At 46.4% G+C, this 22835-nt stretch overlaps 1 protein-coding gene across 1 annotated transcript in view; it reads right to left on the reverse strand.

Annotated features, from left to right (window-relative positions):
• The window catches only part of cttnbp2nlb (CTTNBP2 N-terminal like b), a 29675-nt gene that overhangs the window by 5030 nt on the left and 1810 nt on the right, over positions 1-22835 (reverse strand). Inside the window, exons 2-4 of the mRNA XM_036533525.1 lie at positions 18358-18465; positions 3320-3553; positions 1902-2009 (exon numbers count right to left, since the gene is read on the reverse strand). Of these exons, the coding sequence (XP_036389418.1) occupies positions 1902-2009; positions 3320-3553; positions 18358-18465 (450 nt within the window). The remainder of the gene's footprint in view (positions 1-1901; positions 2010-3319; positions 3554-18357; positions 18466-22835) is intronic.

A 22835-nucleotide genomic window follows, 5' to 3' on the forward strand; every position in this document is an offset into this window, starting at 1 on the left:
CATGGTCTGTGCAGCAAGTGCTCTTGGATGCAAGCCAGTGATGAGGATAATCAGATCATTTAAAGTTCAGCAGAACTAGTGTTTGGAAAATCATACTATATACACTGTAATCTTAAACAAATATAATTTTTTCAGGAACTCTTATCAAAGTGATTTGACAGGATCAGTGTGGCCTGTTTGCCTAACTTTAAGCAGCAAAAGTACATAAGGCAGGGGTTACGAGCTCTCTGTGAGCCTGCAGATTGAGTACTGGGCTAAATTCAGGTGATTCCATCTTCAAACAAACAACAGTGATCTGATCCGGCAAACACATCCCTTCGCAGACACAGACACTGTCTACATAAACTATGTCATGTGAACAATACACCCCTTCACAAAAGAGATCATGCATGTAGGACACAGGACGGAACTCTTCTAACCCAGTTACACACATGAAACATGATCCTACAGAGCTTCTCCTTTCAACACCTGGAACTGCACTTTGAAACACAGAGCCTGGGGAAAAAGTTCCTTTCTAAAAATCACTCATAAGAGTCTCCTACCAGCCCCACAACCAATCCAAGCACACAACCCCAGCCATCATGCGAAAAACAGCTGATCTGGGGTCAGTGTTTGGGGATACAATCTATCTACACCTCCCTTATTACTGTGTAAATGTTGCGTCCAATCATACATGAGTGTTGGTAACTTCTGTCAAGGGTCTGATTACACGTTTATTTGCAACAGAAACCACAGATTAAGTGTTAACAGCGTTAACAACCTACCCTTTCAGAGTGGCAGCCCAAAGGCTCTGACAGGGGTATGGTAACGCCCCAATCAAGCAACCCTGTGGCTCCACGCAGGAAGTAGAGGAAACGTCCAGGAATAAGCTGTTACATAACTCAGCGGTGCTCGTCCCTGACCCCCGCTGGCTGGGACAGGAACTGTCACATGCTTTCCTGTCCTACACACAAAGGCCTCCAGCCACGGCCACAGCTGAACAATAGCCTCTTCCTCTGCGCCCCCCTGCTGAACAATCAGAGCCGGGCACCCGGCAGCCGGGGCCAGGCGCGGGCCCTGGCGAGGAGCCACTCTGTGGCCTTTGTGTTACACAATAGCCCGTCATAAAAATCACATTTGTTTTCCACTCCCTCAGAATAGAGTCGACTGTTCAGGGGTGGCAGAACGGGAGGCGAGAGGAAGAATTAAACAGGAAAGGGGTTTTCAAAGCCAGACAGCCGAGTCTGTTACCGAGACGGATTCTGCAGGGAGACCCCCCCCCATCCACCCCCCCCCCCCCCCCCCCCCCGGGGCCTCTCCATCTCCAGCTACAGGACTCCTCAAACGCTGACGGACGCAGTCCAAATGTTTGGATCGAAATGAGGCTTAATCTCCCAGACCATGAAACACAGCCCTCTGTAGATCAGGGCCCTGATGCGACCTTGACTGGTGGGGAAATGTTTTCTTTTTCTTTCTACTCCATTTGGTTGGGCTACTTGCCAAAACGACTCTCAGACTTGCCGATTGAGTGTCTCTAGGTTTGAAGTGAGATTTCATGAGCTGCTTCCTAGAATGGAGATGGATGTCACCAGCGCCAAAGTAGGGCTAATGTAGTCAATAAAAAAATCAATTAAACAGCCTTAAGTTACTTCCTAAAGGCTGGTTAGATGTTTAGGGACTGGACACAACATCAGGCTGATTGTATCACTGTTATACACTTACAAAAGGTGGACATGAAATATGTTACCCTCAATCAGGATGTTTACGGAGCACAGAAATAATGAACATGCGATAAAAGGGACCCATACAGTCTGCAAATGCTTTTGCACCCCCCAATCCACGGCATTGCCTGTGCTGGACCGTTGATGGGACACTGTTGACACAATACATTGGAATATTACGCAATGTTGTTGGGACATTACCTGCTGCAGGAGCCTCTCCCTCTCCTTCTCCAGCATGTAGGTGACGTCATCCCCCTCCGCTGTGTCCTGGGCGTGCCGGCGCTTCTCCTCCTCCAAATCTGCAATGACCTGCCGCAGACACAAGGGGGCAGAAGTGAGACCGCCCGGTTGTTCCCAGACCCAGCAGGTTCCTGGAGGGACCGGACGGCAGCATCTCTGATCACAGCTGGATCCACAAACATGGCTGTTTATACAGAGCTGTGGTCACATTCTGTTTCAGGGCATGTTTTGAATTATGCTTGTATTCGAACAGGTCATTCAGAAGCAGCGTTTGGGCAGAAATCGAATTTCAGTTGTGGCCTATAAATCACCAGCTTCACAGCCCTGCCATCCAGAGTCCCACTCAGTTTGCACCGCCTATCCCCTTTCAGGGAGGACTCAGTGTGGGGCCAGACCTCATATCTCCTTTCAGGGAGGGCACGGATTCGGTTCCGACCCCCTATCCCCTTTCAGCAAGGGCTCGGTCATCGCCGTGGGTCAGCCTGCCTCAGCGCTGAGTGACAAAGGCCCTATTGTGTGTGACCAGGTCTGGGAACAAAAGCGGCCAGCTGGAACAATAGCAGCGTGGCAGCTGCGGGAAGCGTGTCTCTGGGCAGGAGCTGCAGGCCTGGCGGGGACGGGCTGCGGGCCTGCTGCCCTCCTAATGCAGTCATGTGACATCTCTCCTGCAGCGTCAGGTGACATGGTAAATTTCACGGTAAGATCCACAAAAGGGTGACAGCAGCAACAGGGAGAACTGCAGCGCAGTGACCATGGCACTATAATCCTGACCTTATTGGTATGCGTTTCATTCCTGAAATCTGCTGGAGTCTGCTGTTTTCATTTTCAGCAAGGTATTTCATGAACATAGGCATATAAATACACAAAGGAAAATACATAAAAATCAGTAATTAGTCGGTCTTGATAAGTGCAATGCACTCCCTTTCAGAGACCTATTTGCTGCAAAGAATTTGGTTATTATACCCAGCTAAGTGTTTTGTGCTGGGTGGGCGTTTTGTATGGGGTTGTAGCCGGTTGTTGTATCATAAATTACCTTAAATGACTGATCCTTTTATCAGAGATTCTTAGAAAGCAAATGCATTTTAGCTAACAATACAGAAAAATAACACCAAATGTCTACTTATTTAGAGGCCCCCAGAAATGACACTTCAGACAGGGATACAACACTGCTCTTCGCCATACACACACACACACACACACACACACACACAAATGCAAACATGCATGCAGCGTACACCCTCTTTATTGTTTATTTCTAATGTCGCACTAGATTATTCTGGGGCAGCCTGTGCTCAGTTGGCGGGGTGACCTCTCTGAATGTATGATGAGCAGGGCATCAGGAGTAGGGGCAGGCGCACTTCTTGGCCCCCTGCACTCACCTTTCTGTGGCGGCTCTCGGCGGCGGCCAGCTGGGCCATCATCTTCTCTTGCATCCGCTTGCAGTGGGACATGACCAGCTTGAGCACGGCCAATGGGTTTGGGCAGGCGGGGGCTGCCCGCTCCCCCGGGGCCTGTCCCCTCACCGCCTCGCTGTCCCGCTGCAGCGCCAGGAACGGGTCGCTCAGGTCATACTTTCCGTAGCGCTCCTGCACGAAGGCATCTCTGTGCTGGGCCTGGAGGATGCAGCCACAGGGGTCAGAGGTCACCATCACGATGTCATATCTTTGTTCTCACTGCAGGACAATATTGTATCAGCCTCAGCCCGGATACATGGCCAAAGATATTTTATTTACTGAGATCAGCTGCTGCATTCATTCTGTCCTCCCTACGTGCTTGACCAGGCCTCTGTAATAATGGTAATGATATCATATCCTGGTTCACATCACAAGGCGCCATATGACTCAGTAGCTTTAAGAACAATGCGTGCTTTCCGATACTTCATCGCCAGTCATAACTCCTATTATCTACTCATTTCAAGTCCCCTTATATTTACAGGCACTCACCCCTAATTTCAATGTAAATGAACTGCTAATTTCAAAACCAGCCCAATATAATTCTGTCTCAGCACAGAGTCTTAGCACAGAGCTAAAGTTTTACAGGGTATGTTTGCCCAAGGTTATAACAAGGTCAAAAATTAATACAGAATTCTACAAGGCAAAGTGGCCCTTCCATCTAGCCAGTAAGGAAATGAAAAAAATCATTGACAGGCTTTAAGAATTTTATGAACCAGATCAATAAGTTCCCTCTTAATGATGCAAACATGAATTTATTTCTGATCTTTCCCCAGAAGTGGGTACTTTTGATTCAGCACTGAGAGCCTAACTATAGCTGGTAGTTTACTCCTGACTCCTGCATGCAGTAGTTTACTTCTGACTCCTGCAGGCAGTAGTTTACTCCTAACTCCTGTGAACGACATACAGGTCTGGACCCTGTCTACTGGCCTGTGAGGTGCTGCACTCTGCCTCTCTGTGTGGGACCCCAGCGCATGGGTAGCTATAGCCGATCGTCATTATGTAATAACTCACTTTTAGCACAGTGGTCACTGAAATTAATGTGATGGAAAAAGCAGAATGCTAGTTTAGAAGAGCTGTTCAATGCTAGAGACAATGCGCACTGTGGATAGACTAAACTTCTCAATGTCATGCTCAACAGGGAAAGTACTGCTTCATCTTATTAAAACCAGCATTGCTGTGATTGCATTACAGACCCCACCTCCACTGAATCTCAAATGACAAACCTGCCACAAACAGCACTTTAACTTTTTCACAATGCCACTCATCAAAGCACTGCCATCCTGACATTTACCCAGTTCTGAAATGTAGTTTGTGTCTGTCCCTCACACAGGGGAGGAAGCACAAAATGTACAAAGGGAGCTGAAGCCCTCTAATCAACCAGGGGAGGGTGCAGTGCGGCAGGATGCGGGACGTGACCCTGTGTGGCAGGGCGGAGCTAATGCCCTGCATTCCTCCAGCGGCTCATCAGCGCAGCACCCCCTCCCTCTTCCCCCACCCCCACCCCTCCCTGTGGCACAATGGTTGCTTTGATGCTTCCTCCCTCACTGAAAAAAAAAGAATGTAAACCTTGGTCCCCAGATCGCAGGATTAGTGCAAAGAGGCCATTTCAATTACCCCAGCCCTTCCAGTTGTGTTCTCATTAGCGGGCCAGGGAGTATGTGTGTGTGTGTGTGTGTTTGTGTGTTTTAGGAGTGGGGATTGCGAAAACAGGAGAAAAACCTTGGTTGTGTATTGGATAATGTTTAACTGGGATTTAATGAGGGCCAGTTTCCTTCATTTGTCAGGCATTAGCGGAGAGCTTGCCTTGGGCATAATCGTCTGCCACTAAAAGGCTGGCCTCCCCCTGGTTTACAGCACTCATTTAAACACAGAGATAAACAATGCCGTCTCCCCCAGAGTTCCCAGAGTTCACCGTACTCTTCCCACATGTTCATCCCTTCAGCCTTTACCCTGACTGGCAAAAACAGTCAGACGCAAGACGCCAAAGGGTGGGCCCCCCGCTCTATGGGTGCCGGGTGCCCTCTGGAAAATCTCACCCCTCAGCGTGGGTGAGATTTTCCTGGTTAATTGTGGCTGAGCATTTGCGTGGACTTCCCCGCTGTCAGGCTACACTCTGAGTGTCTAGTTCCTTTATCGCGCCTGTTGAGGAATTACATTGCATTCTGCAGATGGTTAAGTTACCATGGTAGGTGTGGTATCCTGTTACATGACTGTGTTTCTTCCTTCTCACTGGCTGGGAATGACTGCTCATTTCAGGAGGAATTAACCGTGAAAGTGGCGCTAAAAATGTCGGCTGTTCATTCCCAAGGAAAAAAAAATCTCACTTGAGCGTGAGACACTGAGGAATGCGCCTTCCCTTTGTCTGCAGGGGCTTCTGGGAAGAGTGGGCATCACTGGGAGAATACGCTTTCGGACAGAGGCACGCAGAGATGTGGACCAAGTCGTTTGATTTATGTTTAAAAGATGTCGCAGGGTGAAAAGAAAATTTCCCCAGTTAGAGGTGGCTCTGCAATCTGCAGAGAGGCTGTTCTGTGGAAAAAAAAAAACACTTGTTTGCTTTCAATCGAGAGAATAGCAATTACAGCCAAACTGAGTAAGCCAGTCTGCTTGAATTACCACGGAGCAAGGTGAGGCAAGGTTTTTCTTCAAGTAGAAAGCGCTTTCAGGAGTTCTCACGAGCAATTTGGCAGATAACAGGCATGCTTTCAGGCCATATCCAAATTCCTCAGAGCAACCCTGAATGTGTTTGACTCCAACAGGAGCTCAATGAGGCCTGCGTAATTATAATTAAGTATTAATTATAATTCATTTTGTAATTAACATCAGCAGGGCCAAAGACAGGGTGAACCCCGTCAGGTAAAGCTAGCGAATAGGCTCCACAACATGGGCCCCTATGGGGTATCCAGCTCCAAATGAGAAAATTACATTACATTATCTGCTTAGGAGACCCTTGACTTATACAGCTGGGTATTTAGGGAGTCGGTTATGGAGGTATGCACTTTGCTCAAAAGAATGATAGCAGTGCCCAACCTGGGAATCAAACTAGTAACGTTTAGACTACAAGCCCTGCCCCTTACCACCACACCACCACATTGCTTTCAAAAAAGACAACGAGTACAGGTAACAGGCACAGGAACTGCCGTATGCTTTACTTTCACAGTGTAGTTTTAGGTGGAGTCAACCATATGGCACTCAATCTTTAAACAAGATTCCCTGCTTCTCTGAACAAGTTGCCCCTGCCCTGCACTGACCTGAGGTCAGCAGACACAAGCCTGCTCCGCAGAGGGTTTCAGAGAGTGTTTCTGTTTCTGAGCTGCCATCCCAGAAAAGGCACAGCCAGGCCCCTTCCTTTCAGTGTCCACTGGAGGCGTGCCCGGTCCAGCACTGGCTGCTCTTTGTTTGGGGGCGGTGGGGACTGGGGGGCCGCGCTCTCCCTGGTCTGATCTGGGCATTGCTTGATGAATTGACTGACTCCTGTGTGGCTCGGCGAACAGGGTGAAACAGACCCTGACGCGACGGGACGAGCGGCCTGCCCCCGCGCATTAGCACTGGCTGCACAAATGGGGCGCTCATTTGCATCAGGGCCCCTCACCATGGCAGGACAGGTTCTGACACAACTCTAATGTCATTTGATGTTCCGCACAGAGAGCCGAGCGTTCGCCCCCTCCCACTCTCTGGGAGTCTCTGGCTGGACTGATCTGGGTCATTTACAGCCGGTTCAGTGCCGTTGCCTGCGAGTTGGATTCATCGGCTCAGGGCCGTCGGCTCACTTTAAGCACCCTGCACTGCACACTCCTGAGCCCCTAATGGGGGGGAGGGAGGGGGGGGCAGGACAAGAGAAAAGAAGGGGCTGCTTGAGCTGCCAGTGTGAGCACTGAGGAAATGTGAGCTGGGCCTTCGTACTGCCTCTTCACCCCTGAATACCAGGTACAGTGTCTCTGTCAGTCCCAAAAAAGAAAAAAAAATCACAGATTTCACACTGAAATATGGGAGCATTCCACAGCGTCAATGTGCAGAGAGGCTTTACGCCTGTACACGCTGCCGGTGTCATTAGGGGTTCCAGAGGAGTGTTCCTTCGTGGTGTAGCTCAATTATAAGATCGTGGGTTTCAGAAAAGCATGACAGAGCAGTCTTTCTCTTCCAGCTCGCCTCCAGACATGGCCACGTATGCTTTTGAAACTGGGCTGAAACCTGCTTTCCAAGCTCTTAATTTAAGCAGTTAAAACTGCAACAGTGCCATGTTGAAATGCACAAAACCACAGTAAATACTTAACTGCCCTTATGTAAAACCCCACCAGAATACAGAAAACTGCCTTTATGTACAACCTTGTCAGAACACAGAACTCCCTTTCTCAGGTCTTCTCATTGTTGTTGTAGCTCTTGGAATTTATTACAATTCTTTAATTTTATAGTGTTTTTCTGTTTGGAGCATGGAGGGGTGGTAGACATGAGGGGGAGGGGCTGCTGTAGTAACAGTGTGTCTTATCCAAGAGGAGGTAGTGGAGATGGAATAAGGAGGCACATCCCAGCTGTGCACAAGGCCTTGAACTCTGCATCATTTTACTGACATGCCACGGCCGTGAGTTCCCACTGTTACCACTTCAGGATTTGATGAAAAAAAAAGCTTGGTGCGTGGGTGAGTGGTGGGCTTGCACACCCTGGTTAAAGGTGTTCTGCAATGTTGAAAATAACCCATACGGAAATGAAATACATTATACTATTCTGAGAAATATGCTGGTCAGCTCAAGAATATATTGCAAATACAACTGAATGTAAATCTGAAATATATTGCAATATACTAAAATGGGAATAATTTACACATTTTAAATACATTTATTGGGCTAAAAACACTCTCTACAATATCTTTTCACAATTTTTTTTATGGGAAATAGTAGGAAATGACCGCAGCGGCAACAACACTGGCCACTGAAGTATTTAAGACTAAGGAAAGAACACTTTATCATGAAATGAATGTGTTTTTCTCAATTCAATTTTATTACGCATTGTTGGTTTCACTGTTCACCTCCAGCCAGTAAATGCTTCTGTTTCTATGATAAAGAAAAAGCTCTGACTGACCAAAATCCCAGACCTGCTTATTCAAAAGTGACGCCTGCGTATCTGGTGGAAAAATTGAAACGAAGCCACTTCCACTAAGTCTAATCCTATTAGCAACCGAGTAAGAAGTCTGGATTTTCTGGGTTTTAAAACTGGGGGCTTTCCATTACAGTCTAGTTTTTTTTCCCAGGGAAAAGAATTATTGCGGTAATTATAAACCAGAGAGCTGGCAGCTTTTCAAGTTCTGATTTCAGAGCGTCATTTTTGCATCTGGGGCTTTTTTTGCCTTTATGAAGTCACTGACTGTTATGCCCTGAGTGTAAGTGTGTCACTCCCAGACAAAAATAAATAAAAAAACACAGGAGCCAATCACACTCTCATCATGTTAACAGTTTAAAACAAGAGAACAGATAAACACTTAGTCCACCCTTAAAACTGTAAACTCATATGCACATAATAATCAGAACCACACACTTTTTGAATGACAACTGACTGAATTCAGCAGCACATGCAGACCATATATATTCCAAGCCGGAATAACAGAACCAACCAACAACCTAAAACCACATTCAAAGGGAGTCCTTATCACACAAATCCTGTTAATGATAAGATTGTATTAAACTAGTGGTAGTGAATAAATCCTCAGCCTTCTGTGTAGAGAAGAGACCTTTGGGTGCTTTGCTTGGATGAAGGTGGAGCTGAAGGGCCTTTCCAGGGCTCTGTGGACCATGTGACACCTCTCTGGGACTTGTGATTGGGTCTGTAATCTTTTCCTGGTGGCCAGAGGCCCAGGGGAGCATACAGACATGGGCAGGCCAGATGGATGGCCAACGCGCGTTTGAGTAACAGGACAGGGGGATTAGCACCTAAATTATTCACAACTGTGGTCTGGCTGATAGCACTCCATCAAGCAGAAGCCCCAGGCACCTGCCACTTACAAAGAGGAAAATCAACACAAATGGTTATATAAACTCAATAAAAACCCAAAAGATGCATCTGTGTTTGCTAAACTCTGTCCTGCCAAGGTAGCATTCTCATGTTAGCAATGCATAGTGATAATGCAAAACCACAGTGTTGAATTCAAAGTCTGTTGTAATTACACATATCCTTTGTAGCTGATTTTTCACTATTATAGTAGTATCTTGCTGACAGTTGCTGACATATTTAATCTGACTAGTAGTAGTGGAATGCTCCTTGAAGCTGGCTGCAATCCACCACTAAACTAAAAGGGGGGCAGAAGGATAGAACAAGGTTTGTTTAGGATCCTTTAGTCAAGAGGTGACTTATTTGTGGGTTTGTAGGCGTATGTGGATTATAGTACTTGCACTAACAATAACGGACTGTTCGTAAAACTGTGATTGACTCAGCCTTTGTGCCCAGGAAGAAAAAGAACACTGTTGAGGATTTATGAGCACAGTTCACCTGGTGGAGAGGGTGTGGTAGAGGTGTTCAACTGAAATCCTATCCAGACCCACCTCACCTTCACCCAGGTCGATACAGCCACACCCTCTCCTTTGGCTCGATGCTGTTCAAGGAAGTCTTTAAACAGAACTTTTTTCTTTACGTAATCTGTTTGTGGTCTGGATGTGTTGAGATTTAATAACCTATCTTGATTACGGAGTCTGAGCCGCGATTGACCCTGCGATAGCCATAGATGTAACAAAGCCAAGGATTTGCTTTAACTTGCACGAACCTATCCTACCCAAATATAGTGACCTGCATGGACATACAGCAAGAGAAGCTAAGCTCCCCAGATATTTTAGGATCTCAGTATCCTTTGTCACAGATGAAGTATCACAATCAAATATGATCAAAGATTATCAATATAAACTTCCAAATGTGGCCAGGTGGCACATGTCTGAACACAGCTTTGATTAATCAGACCATTCTAGTAGTTCTGTTTCCAAGGTGGTGGCAGGGTGGAGCTGATTAGTAGCTGATAGCGGGGCAGATGCTGGCTTCCATTCCGGTTTGCTCATCTGTTCAGATTCTCCTTTACCTCCTGCAGTGTGTTTCTACCCTGTGGGCCTACAAACTGGGGGCAGAGTTTGGACTGAGACCCCTATTTCCTACTGACACCCCCTTCCTCAACACACGTCACAGGGCCCAGAGGTTGTTTGCTCTGCTACCAGGGCCTGTAATGAAACTCTATACAAAGAAGCCACTCTTGCATTTCCAACCACTGCACCCTAAGTACAAGCTTCAGGAAAAATGTGAAATACTATTCAAACCCACAATGTATATCCAGGGTCTGCCTGTTACGCATTGTTCAAAACGCCTAACATTGTTGCTTCTGGTCTTTTTAATTATACAGGTGATCTGGTACAATGTGCCAGGAACATAACAGTAATGGTATATATCATTATATAATGTGCTCTCCAGACAGAGCTTATCCTTTGATCAAAAAGCCTAAAGTAGGATGTGAAAGAGTAAGAGATCTGCCTGTTTGTGAAGCTGCTCTCTTGCTCGGAGGCTGTGTGCTGGAATTGCTCCCTTATAATAATGGAGAGAAAAGGTTGCCCCCCCCGCTCCTGAGCAGCCTCCTGAGCGAGCCTGACCTTGGTGATATTTTTATCCCGCTCCCACTTCAGTGGCTATAGGGCTTGATTAACGAGAGCCCTCTTCTTTCTCCTCGCCGCGGAGACGAAGGATGGCCGGGGCGTGTGCAGACAGGACGTGCCTCTGATGACAGGAGAAACCCCCCCCCCCCCCCCCCCAACTCTTTGACCCACATTCTGTACTGTATATGCACACTGCTGCACCTGAACACACAGTTTACCACGCTTTTGTCCTCTGACAGACAACAGGCTCTCTTGTGCAATAGGAATTATGTTCCTCCTTCTTCTCTCCATTGAGTTTGTTTCTGTAGGGAGTGGAGATCAAATTTCTGTGAGCAAAAGTTCATCACGAGAATTAATACCTGGAATTTTCCCGCAGTCATTGGAAATAAAACCTGTTGTACAAAACTGTGTAAAAAAATGTGTATGTATGTGTTTCTGTATGTGTGTGTATATATGTATTGTTATATATGAATACATTCTTGCCAAGATTCATAGATAGTACGTGTGGGTCCCTTGTGGAAAAAAAAGAAATAAAACAGCTGGCTTTGGCTTTTTTCACAGTGTATCCCATTTTCACTTAAACCAAAATGAAATTTCATATGACCTTCACACAGCAAACCTGCTTCCTGACTGTATTACATCAAGGAAACCAGTAATCCTGTACCGGTGTGATCTGAGGTCACCATAAAAACAAATGAACACTCAATCACCTCCATAAAATAATAGTCTGAGAGCAGCAGAGGTCATTTCCCTGTACGCTCAATTACATCAACGTTTGAAAAGAAATCCTCCCCTCACCGTCCCAGACTGTGCGCTAAGGAGACGGTTCAACCAAAATCCTACTCAATAAATCCACATGCTCCTAAATATGCACTGACATAGATAATGTCGGTGTCTTAAACTGAGCTAAAAATGACAAATCGCATCCCAGTGGGAGATTCAGAATGAGGCCACGGTGCATTACGAGTTCAGGCCTCCAGTTTCAGGTCCCTTATTCCAATCAAGTGTGATTCATGGGGTCTAGGAGCACAGCTATGGAGCAGTGTCTGAGAACTCAACTCTGACGCACTTAGGAATCTTTGTTGTGTAATGCTTGCAGACAGTAAATAACAGCTGAAGACAAAGAAAATCCCCTCAAATTTTCAGTGCATTAGGTGCAGTGAACATACCATTGCAAGTACGCAAACTGTGTGAACACCCACACACACACACACACAGACACACACACACACACACACACACACACACGTAGGGTGGAGATATAACTAACATGGAAGGAGACGGATCATAAAGTGACATCTGCATTTAGACGCACTGTCTGAGTTTTGAGAATGATGCATTACCTGACTCCTGCTCATGTTCAAAGTTCAAAAGGGGCGGAGGGGGGAGGTGCTCCGTCATTTCATTTTACCTTCTTGTGCGGAACAGAAAATAACAGGAGACATCATGCTGGTTGCACAGTCCAGGCACTATTAGTATAGTACACTCACCACTGCACAGCTGCTCCTTCAGTACACTAAGACCTCTAGTAAATTATCCTGTCCCGATAGCAACCTGTAACTGGCAGGGGACGACCACAGGTAGGCCTCAGGTCACACTGACCATCTCTATGCTTGTAATGCAAAACGACACACTTTTCTTTGCCTAAGTGTTGCTCTGCGATATTGGCCACCAAAAGCAATAAATGGGGACATTCCCCCACAGACACAGACATGGAAACAGCACTCCTGATACAGTCTGAGCCATTCCCTGTCTGACTGTAAGCAGGTTCCCCTCAGCACACTACCCTGCTATATCCAGGCATGATACAGAATGTAGCCCAAGCGGAAAAAATGCTGTATTTCATGCTGTATAACCTCCAGCCTTCTCAAAACATCTCCCACACGCTGGGCGTGTGCTTCAAACAACGCATAGTTCAAAACACGCTCCGCTCCCTCTCACCGCAGACACAAGTGTGTTCATCAACACGGAGCTGGAGATAAGACTGGCTGGGAGAACGATGCTGTAGAGGAATTCTCATTCTTATCTATTGCAAAGGGTTTTGTTTTCTGTTCTTATCAATGGCCTGCCCTTCCGTCAGTCTTTTGTGACATACAAATAGCTAATGTTTAGAGACCAGGCACGCCCTAGTACAGAAAACTAACTTATACAGATAACATGTTCCCACAGGAATGTAGGCTTTCCACATGCAAATCATTATAGAAAATGTGCATTGATTTCTCTTTTACAAACATTACACAGGCATGGTACCAAGCATCCAAAGGGCCACACGGCATGCATTTACATGTATATCTTTACATTCATATGACATAATATTTTGTAAGTGGTGTAAGGGCACCATCACTCAATCTACGACTATAGCATTATGGTCACATGATCAACAATGAAAATATGCAAAGGGAAATCTAAGGGGTTTTGGTCTTTCTTTCTCAACACACACAAACAAACACACACACACAGCTGGGATTCCAGCTGTGGCACATGCAATTTAAGACTGTATGTGTAGGCCACACTAAGAGACAGGGACACAGCTGGCTATTGGCACAACTACCATAACTCTTAGGTTTTGCCTAATTTACAATGTAGAGGCACAGGGGTGGATGGATCTCTACGATTTATTTCTCAATGACGGGAATAACGGTCTTTTCAGTTCTCGTTCTGCATCATTTGTGCATTAGAGCTGTGAGCCCTGAGAGAGATGCATGCATTTCACCTCTGTCTCCTTTACTCTGCTAGGCAAAGCAGCAGTCAGAACAGGCTGACCCTAGCTAGGCTCCACTGATCAACACCTATTGTGTTCAGCCATAAACTCCAGGCCTCTGAGTTCTGAGCCCTGTTAGAGTAGGGCCACCCTTGTAATGACCACTTCACCCCTCAGGGCTGAGAGCATTTCCGCCCCTGATCACACAACCCTAGAGGGTTCACAGGGAGTCCAATGAGTTATCTCACCTTTTCCTGACTTTCATTGGAACCCTGGAGGATTTCTGTTTGGGGAGGGTGGGCAGCGTGGGCTCTGGGCTGGTGACTACAGAGTTACAAAGTTTCTTCTTACTTCCTGCAGCTTCAAACACACAGGAACCAGCGAACGCTGGGAGGAGGGTGGCTGGACGTCATGTTCCCGAGGAAACGGCCGGGAACAGGAACAAAGGGTGAGATCTAAGGACGCTCTGAGGGGGACTGGCACCCCCGCCATCTCCTGTGCCCTCCCAATTCCCAAAATAACAGTCACAATGTCTGATATCACTCTGCTCACATACCCCAACTCTTCCGGACAAACAAGCCACAGTAACTCTTCAGCTGGGGTGCCCAGTCCAAAAAAAAAAAAAAAAAGAGGCAAAAAAACAGCTGAAGAAAAAGTGAAAAGGAGTTAAGTATTGCCCTGTGGTAAAAAGAATGACCTGAATTTAAATGATTTAAAGGTAGTGGGTCGAACAGTACTGCAAGCTCTGCCAGAAGATCGAGTGCAAACACAACAGCGCTGATCTGCACATCACCCAGGGCGGAGCCATCAACTGCTGCCAGCCACTAACACACTCTGTTTGACTCACATCGTTCAATGACTGACAGCAGAAGCGTCACCCTTTATATGATTCACCACATCATTATCCACCGTTGCTGATGTAACCCTGCTCAGAGGCACACAGTCATAGAGGCCGGGACATTGGTGCTCGCGTCCTAGGACACAGAACAAGTGACAAAATGTTAAAAATACTGCCCCATTGCTGAAAATCCTTTGAATATTTGTATATCTTAAAGCACTTCTGCCGTACGATCGCTCCAGATGGCCACATGTGCTTCAAAGCCAGAGCTTTAAGGTGTATCCTATCTGTTAAATATCCTTGCCCAAGGTCAGAGGAGTCGCCAGCAGCTGCCCTTCCCCTTGCTCCCTCATTGTTCGGTTTCCTGTTTTCGTGCATTTCAGTCATGGGTTGAGGGTTTCGTGAGTGACCCACACTTGTGCGTGACTCTCACATTGTTCTGCCTCAGAGAGAGCTCTACTTCTCCTGAGGTAAACCACAGCACCGCATTGGGAGGTGCACCTTTTATTTACCTCCTGCTCAGTTGGGCTGTGTTTGTCAAGACTGCACAGTTGCCATCTTACATCCACCTCAACCAAACGTCATCAGAGCAGAATGCGCCCCCAAGGCCAGACAAAGGCCTCTCCGCAGTTGCCGCTGACCAATCACTAGGCAGCGATGGCACACTTGCTCCGGGCAGAGTTGATAAGCACAATCAAAGGGCACGTGGCAAAGGCAAGAACAAGTGCACGTGACCGTGGAGAATGAGTCTTTTCAGCGCGAGCACTGGAGCGTAATGATCTCAATGCGGCCGCTGTGGTCTTGCGGCAAGGATGGAAGGACTCTGGGCTCCCAGCTAATGGCTAAGGCTTGCTGTGACTCAGATGTGCAGGTGAAGGACTACAGCCACACTGATGTGTCTTCATATGGAAGCAATGCTACAGCTGCAGATATCTTAAGTGAATTATGATAAAACTTTAGTTTGAAAGATGTGGCTGGTGAAATAATCCTCCCCCTAGACTAACTTCAACAAGGTACTAAATTTGAAGATAACTCCGTAAGCATGTTACAAATAACACTAGAGGAGACTGACAGCAAACCAAAAGCCAGGTCTCAATGACAGACATATTAGGTACTAAAGGTATTGGACCCAGATAATCTAGTGTAACATGATCATATGACCCATACCCCTATATAAATTAATACCTGCCCATCTTTTAAATGGGTCTACCGTTAGTGTTGAAATTGTTTTAACAGAAAGTCCATTTGTCTGGAAGCCCCTATTCTCAAATAATCCTATGTTCTGATGCTGGTCTTCAAAAGGTAAAATACCCACACGACCCTCTCCACTTTCCCATCGACCGGCTGGAGCCAAGTGGGTAAATATTCAACAGACTGGTCATCTTGGAAAATGCTTGGTTGAAAGATTTACCCCTAAAACAGCAAGACTGCAGTCGCACCATGACAACTGGAAAGAGAATGTTTCGAGTGGAGAGTTTCTTTACGAGTGATACAAGACTGTTGTTGACATTCTCAACTGGGGAGTTTTGCCCAGAGTGTGCTTGAGAGCCTGCCATTCTCCGCGTTGTGAGATTGCGTTTCTACAGCTGAATGTGTAAGGCAGGCTCTGATGTAACACCACGTTAAGGGCCGCATTCTGACTCCATCTAAGTAAATGCTGCTCTTTCACTCTATAATTATTTATCCTCAAAACACAGGCTCCAAAAAGTGGGAGATCTCAGACACTGAGGCTTTGGTAAGAGAAGATAAATGGGGAGGGTGGAGTGGACATGTCTGCCTTTCCAAACCTCAGCAAACAGCTCTTTGCTGTACCTTTTAGGCTGTCAGCAGACAAACTGCTCTTTGTGTAAGGAAACTGTGACAATGACATACACATGGAGTGTGGGATTCATGTCAGACCTGAGAAGTCAATATGTAACCATAGGTAATCTGTGACTACCCCCTGCCACTAAGTCTGTGGTTGGGAATTGCCATCTTGTATTCAATGATACAACATTTTCAAACCAAATACCACTCAGGTGGTTTGTTAATATGCATTGACTTTTCTTAGAGTCTAAGAGTTCCTTGCTCCTTCCAGGCTTTCTCAGGCCTTCAGCAACTTCACACTAATGACAGCACTGTGATTATGGCCACATTCTCAACAGATTCTTTTCCACTGCTAACATAATGATTGTTTTGGCTGCAGTCCATCCTACTACACAACTGTTCCTGTAACTAAAACTTAACATAAACACAACTAAACATTTTCGTAACACTGGGAAGAAAAATAAAAAATGATAAAATGATAAAAAACACAACACAGGTTTTCCCCAACTGATGTCAGCACGGTCCTCTGATTGTGCCAGCACAGCAGACCATGTGTCCTGTGAGGCCTGTGTTTGTGGAGCCTCCAGGTCAGCGGCTGCAGGGAAGCTTGCCCTATAACCTACAACCTTTTCATGCCGGCCCTTAGGAGTGGACAAGCCAACTCCAGGACACAAGCTGTGTGAGACGGGGCTCTCAGTCACGTGCTGGGTGAATGGGTGCTGCCAGGATACCAGAGCTGAGCTTGTTTTTCTCCCTGCTCAGCTCTTGAGAATGAAGTCACCAGCAACATTCTGATTTGGATTGGCCAGACTGGCCCAGATGGGGTGGCACACTTCTTCCTGGGACGTGTGTGGGGTGGACTGCCACCTCCAGTCCAGGGTGGAGCCACACCGATCCAGGAGGAAAAAACAAGAGATCTCATGCAATGATACATGCCTGGCCTACTGGTGCACTTCAAATCATAAAGGCCAGAGACAAAGGGCTGATAAAGAGCTTTTTATCTTTAAAATGTTTAGGAGGAAGTTTGTACGCTATGATAAAGGACACATTAACTGATGGCTATGTGTAGGGTGGGGCATGAAAACAAACTAGAGCACTGATTGCTTCATTGACAGGAACCAGAAAGTCTCTAACCATCTGCCATTGAGTTTTATTTGTTTATTATTTATTTATTTGAGTGCTTCCTCTCCCTTCCCTTTCGTCACAGCTGTTTTAAGGGCAGACAATGCCCCCCACATCCAGAATAAGCCATTTCAATTGCGGCAAGTTCTGAGTAGATATACACCCCCGCAAACACTGATCCAGGGTCAGCTCAATCCTTTTAATTCTACTGCCAACCATAATATGCAAAAGACTGAGACTGATACAGGTTCAGTGCCTGAGGACACCACGCACCTCCACCTGGCAACCACACCCTGATCATTCAGCAGCTACCTGCAACGGAGCACTGAACTACGCTGTCCTGCCAGAGCTCTGACTCAGGTTTCACTGGATTAAATGCAAGTCTTTGCAAGCTTTCCCCTGCCTGTGAAATCCCTTTAAAATGCACCTAAGGCTTGGTACCAAAAAAAAGTGTACTGTAGTAGCCACAGCCTTTATAATCCATCATTTACATGAGTTGCACACTACTGAGTGCACTTCATAACAACGTAAAGGTGGCAGACTGTTCTTCAGGTCATGCTCTGAGCAAACACATCTGCTGGGTTTGAAGGGAGAAGAGGCATAAGCAAATACAGTAAATACACCCCTACAATAATTAAACTTCTGACCACTAAGAGAAATCAATACACAGCAACATTAAGACAGTGAAGGCACCCACTTATTACTTAATCCACTGACAACTATGACTACATCAAAGCACTGTTTGGAGTGTCACGCTCAACACTGCTGACAACATTTACTCCAACCAACTCAGCATGATCTAGAACACAGCAAACTCAATGTCATTGGTTTGCAGGGGGTCAATGATTGGCCGTGAGCGACGTCCGAGTGTTGCACTTACCCTCAGAGCCTCGATCACCAGGTCCCGGGCCTCAAGCTCCCCCTCCAGGATGCTAAAGAGTGTCAGCAGCTCTGGCTTACTCAGGTTCTCCATGTTCATCCTGGTTTCCTGGCAGGAACGCAACAGCAGAGAGTGAGAGATGCTGGCATGTGACCATGTGATTAACGACACCATAAGAGAAGGGTCATGGTGCAGCCAACCACTCGCAGTGTTTCCTGAAAGCTGACTAAATCATTCCTTGTGACATAATGTAAAATAGATTTGGCATCTGCTTCAGCATAATGAACAGTTTGAATTGCGACACCCTTTGTATAAACAAAGTGGGTTTTCTTCTGAATCAAAGCATCAGACCACTTTAGCTCAATCAGAAGTTTTAATTACACATTGATAGATTTATGGCTTCATGTCAAATTACCTCCAGGCAAATCTGCTGGTATGTGCTCTGTGAATTAAAATATGCTATGAGAATATGCAGAGAATTTGCATTTCTTAGCTTTTGACAGGAAATTACTGCATTTTCAAATGGAGCTCAGAAAAGCATCAGATTGGAAACAGGAAGCATTTAATGCATTTGCATGTGTTAGTGAGGTCAGTTGCACTTTCCCACAGTGTCTTTGATTCTAAATTCAGAGAGCGTATAGAGGGTTTTTTAAACTGTTTGTTTGGCAGCCACCAGAGGCAGTTTGATGGAAATGTTTGGAACGTGCTGCGGCCTCGCTCCAGAAACCATGCTCTCGTTCCCAGGGCCACGCCAGAGCCTCCCTTCACAAGCCTGTGGCATCTGAACCTCAAACGGGCGACCGTACTCTGAACTGCAAGCTTGGGTTTTCTGTCACAACTGTTTCTTTTACATGAGGGGCACAGGCAGGGGGCAGCATGGGTGGCAGAGCAGCTACATGCTATCTAAGCAGTGACACTAAAACCATGTTCACAGAGGGGGCTCTGCGGTGGAGATGGACTTCTCCACGCAGGCATCCACTGTGCGCTTACTGCAGCTCTCAGCCATCAAGCCACACTACCTCAAATGCATTCAAAGGCCTTTTAAACCATGGAGAGAACTCAGATTGTATTACACTACATTATTTTCTTAGCTGACACTCTCATTCAGCACAACTTCATTGCCATCCACTTCTACAGCTGGATATTCACTGAACCAGGTCAGGTTGGGTGCCATGCTCAAGGGTACAACAGCAGCGGCCCATCTGCACATCAGCCCAGTGATCTCTGGGTTACAAGCCTCTATCCTGATAAGTATGCCTGACTGCTACCCTAGACACAGAAGTGCAAACTTAATTTTCCTTTTCAAGGGCTCAGATGACTTTCTGTCAGGGTCTTACAAAGGACAGCCAGAAGGACCTTGCAAGGGAAATGGTAGGAAAGCCTCCGAATACTCAGTGTAAACCCCTAAGACCGCCTGCAACTGAACGCTTAGTCACCCAGCCTCTGAGTGCCATTCCCAGGCCACCATGCCTCAGCTAAGGAATCCTAAAATATCTGATTAACAGTGTGCCTTTGCCGGAAGGCAAACAAGGAAAAAGTAAAAAAAAAAATGCCCAGATTTACAGCTCCTGTAGCGGCCCTGCATTTTTCTCATTGACTTTTTGCGGGAAATCATGCTTTTTCTCACACCTCAGACCTCTTCAGGACCAGTTCCTGCATGAGCTGTGAGGCCGACCAGAGTTTCTGCCCTATGACATCATCAGGACTACGCTGTGAGTCTGCTGCCAAGAAAACCTGTAAACAGAAGAGTTCAGTTTTGACGCTACTGTCCTCGCAGCCATAGACCCAGCCTTCAGAGGCAAAGCGTTCATCAGGGCTACAGCCAGCAATCAGCCTTCACATCTCAATCTTTAAAAGAAAGACTTCCACTCCCCTGGGGGGAGGAAGAAGGAGGGAGGGGGCATTAAAGCAACATTATAGAAGATTTATAGTGCTTTTTACGATGTGGTCATGTTGTTTTCTCATTAGCGGGAAGAAAAGCTCAGTCAACCACATGGATGTTGCCTCTTACATTAACAGGAGCCTGCTAAAATGCTGGGGCACTTCCTGTTGGTGTGTAATAGGACAAATATTTGATATTTCACATCTTCATTCAGTATATAGGCATTGATACTGACTGAAATGAAGCAGGGACATTCACTACTTTTAAAACAAAAGCAAAGCATTTTATCAATCAGTTACGAGTAAATCACCTGGCAACTGCATGTTGACAGAAAAGAAAAAGATGGCTTTAAATTCTGAGCCTTAAGATATCTGAAAATGAACTGCAGTGTGGTGTATCCTTCTGTGAAAGTTATTGAGCGCAAAGTTCTCCCTCACAGTGGACCCCCACCCCTTTCAACTATATCACAAACCAGCGTAACAGCATTAATAAACAGCTCCTGCTCTGGCTTGCTGAACACCGTGCAATGTGAATGTTTTGCTTTCGGTTGCTTGGTGAGACAGGTCTGTCCTCATACTTTTCCGTAAACACCGGTGAATGATTAATTTCATTGGCGGGTAGAGGGAAGTGGTTCCCACGCATGTCTATATTTGCAAACTCACTTTACAAGGTGCAGCAACGTCAGGTTCATCAGAAGTAGATGGTGAGGTTTGTCTACTGTGGATCTGTGTTCCAGTACACTGCGTGCTTTTGACAGCCTTCACCAGTGGCTTGTGGTTTGACCGCACGCATGGAATGCTAATTACAGACTTGGATTGAGTGCTAATGCATGTGGCACCCTCAGTTCTTGCTGTAAAATACAACCCCGTGACTCCCACAAGCTTGCAAGTTGGAGTTTTACAACATGGATAATTACACTGACTGATGCACAGCTGTAACGTGAGAAAAATTGCAAACACATTATCAAACTTGTGGATCCATTCTTTTCCCCCCAGTAACAATATTCAGTTTATACAGGACAGTTTAGAATACTAAAACATGTATAAATGTGCACTGGAAAAGCAACACTGCGTCACAATGTTTGCATGGGAATCCCAAATGTTCCCACACTCCTCAACTTCCAAGTTACCCAGGAAAATGCTGGCAGCAACCCTTTCATGCCAGTTTATTTTCAGCCTGGCACAGAGATATATTACTGTGCCCATGCTGCCTCATAACAAACGGACACGTTTAACTATGCCTCTGACGGTTTCCATACATGTGTCTTGCTTGTTGCTGGCATGAATCCGCCGAGCAGCTCTGCGAAATGAGAGACGTCAATCTCATCTGTTTTGTCTTAACATACTCCTCTCCTGTGAGCGTGAAGCTGCTGCGGTCTTCCAGGCCTGACACAAACAGATGTCAGGGGCTAATTAATAAAATGCCTCCCTTTGCCGTGAGTGGAATTACAGAGGGCCGGCTCTGCGATCATAGGGGGAAATAAGCAACAGCAGCCCACAGCACGCAGAGGTCTTGGCCTCCTGGAAGTGAAAAGCGGAGGCAAAGTCCCTTCTGTGCAGCATGGAATTTACGGCTCTATTCTAAATTAATTACACTCTCTAGATAAACAAACCCAGGGGGCGGCGAGTTTGTTTTTCTGAACCCCCTGCTAACCTGGCTCGGGTGACACTCGCAGGCCTGCTGGATCCACAGAGCACCTCGAGGAGGCCGGGGGCCAGACGGCACAACTCGCCACGCTATCGTCTGAGCTGAACGGGAGGGTATGGGTGAGGGAACCCTGCTCAGCCAAGACACCTCTGAATAGCTCAATGGCTGGATTGACATCAGAGGAGCTTCGCGGAAGAGCTGAAGTGCTAATGAGGTATAAACATGGATAGAAAATTATTAAATTGAGCAGATTCTGCCACGGGGCCCTGGGCACTTCCAAGTCACTGTGCTAAAGACATCAGCATTACAACTCTCCCACGCGGATGTCCACACACAGAGCAGCATTAAGAGGAAGACGAAGGGTGTCCTGGATCAAAGCCTCGCTGATATCACAGTGCACAGGTGCAGGGGAGGATTAAACCTTTCCTGTGGCTAAGGTTATCACACCCACACACGCGAGTCAGTGGTCCACTTACTGCTTAACCTGTGGGTTAAACAACTTCTGTCTGCAAAAGTCATCTGAAATTTCAGGATGCCACCTCCAGGATCATGGGCATCAGTTTGTTTTGAAAAGTGCTGGGGACAGATTAAGTTCAACTAATTAAAGGATTTGAAAAAGTGGTTGGGACGAAATGAGCCACAACAAAAAGTGGTGAGGGCATGTCCCCAGCATCCCCAGCGTAAATGATGCCTATGTCCAGGACCATACACCTCGACACATTACTGGTGACTTACTGTAGCCAAGCTGTGTGGCTACTGCCTCAAAGATCATCAGTATATATCCCCTACAGCAGGTGAAAAGGGGTTGCATTGTGATGCAGGAGCTTCAGAATAGGGGGGTTCTAGACTGAATCAACTTTGGGAAACCTCTGAAGGTTTCAGCTATAATAATAACCAGCTATAAATAAGATAATATTTACTCTACCCTCCATAAGCATTCCTGTGAAAA

The sequence above is a fragment of the Megalops cyprinoides genome, chromosome 7 (genome assembly GCF_013368585.1).
Source record: "Megalops cyprinoides isolate fMegCyp1 chromosome 7, fMegCyp1.pri, whole genome shotgun sequence".
Lineage (NCBI taxonomy): Eukaryota > Metazoa > Chordata > Actinopteri > Elopiformes > Megalopidae > Megalops > Megalops cyprinoides.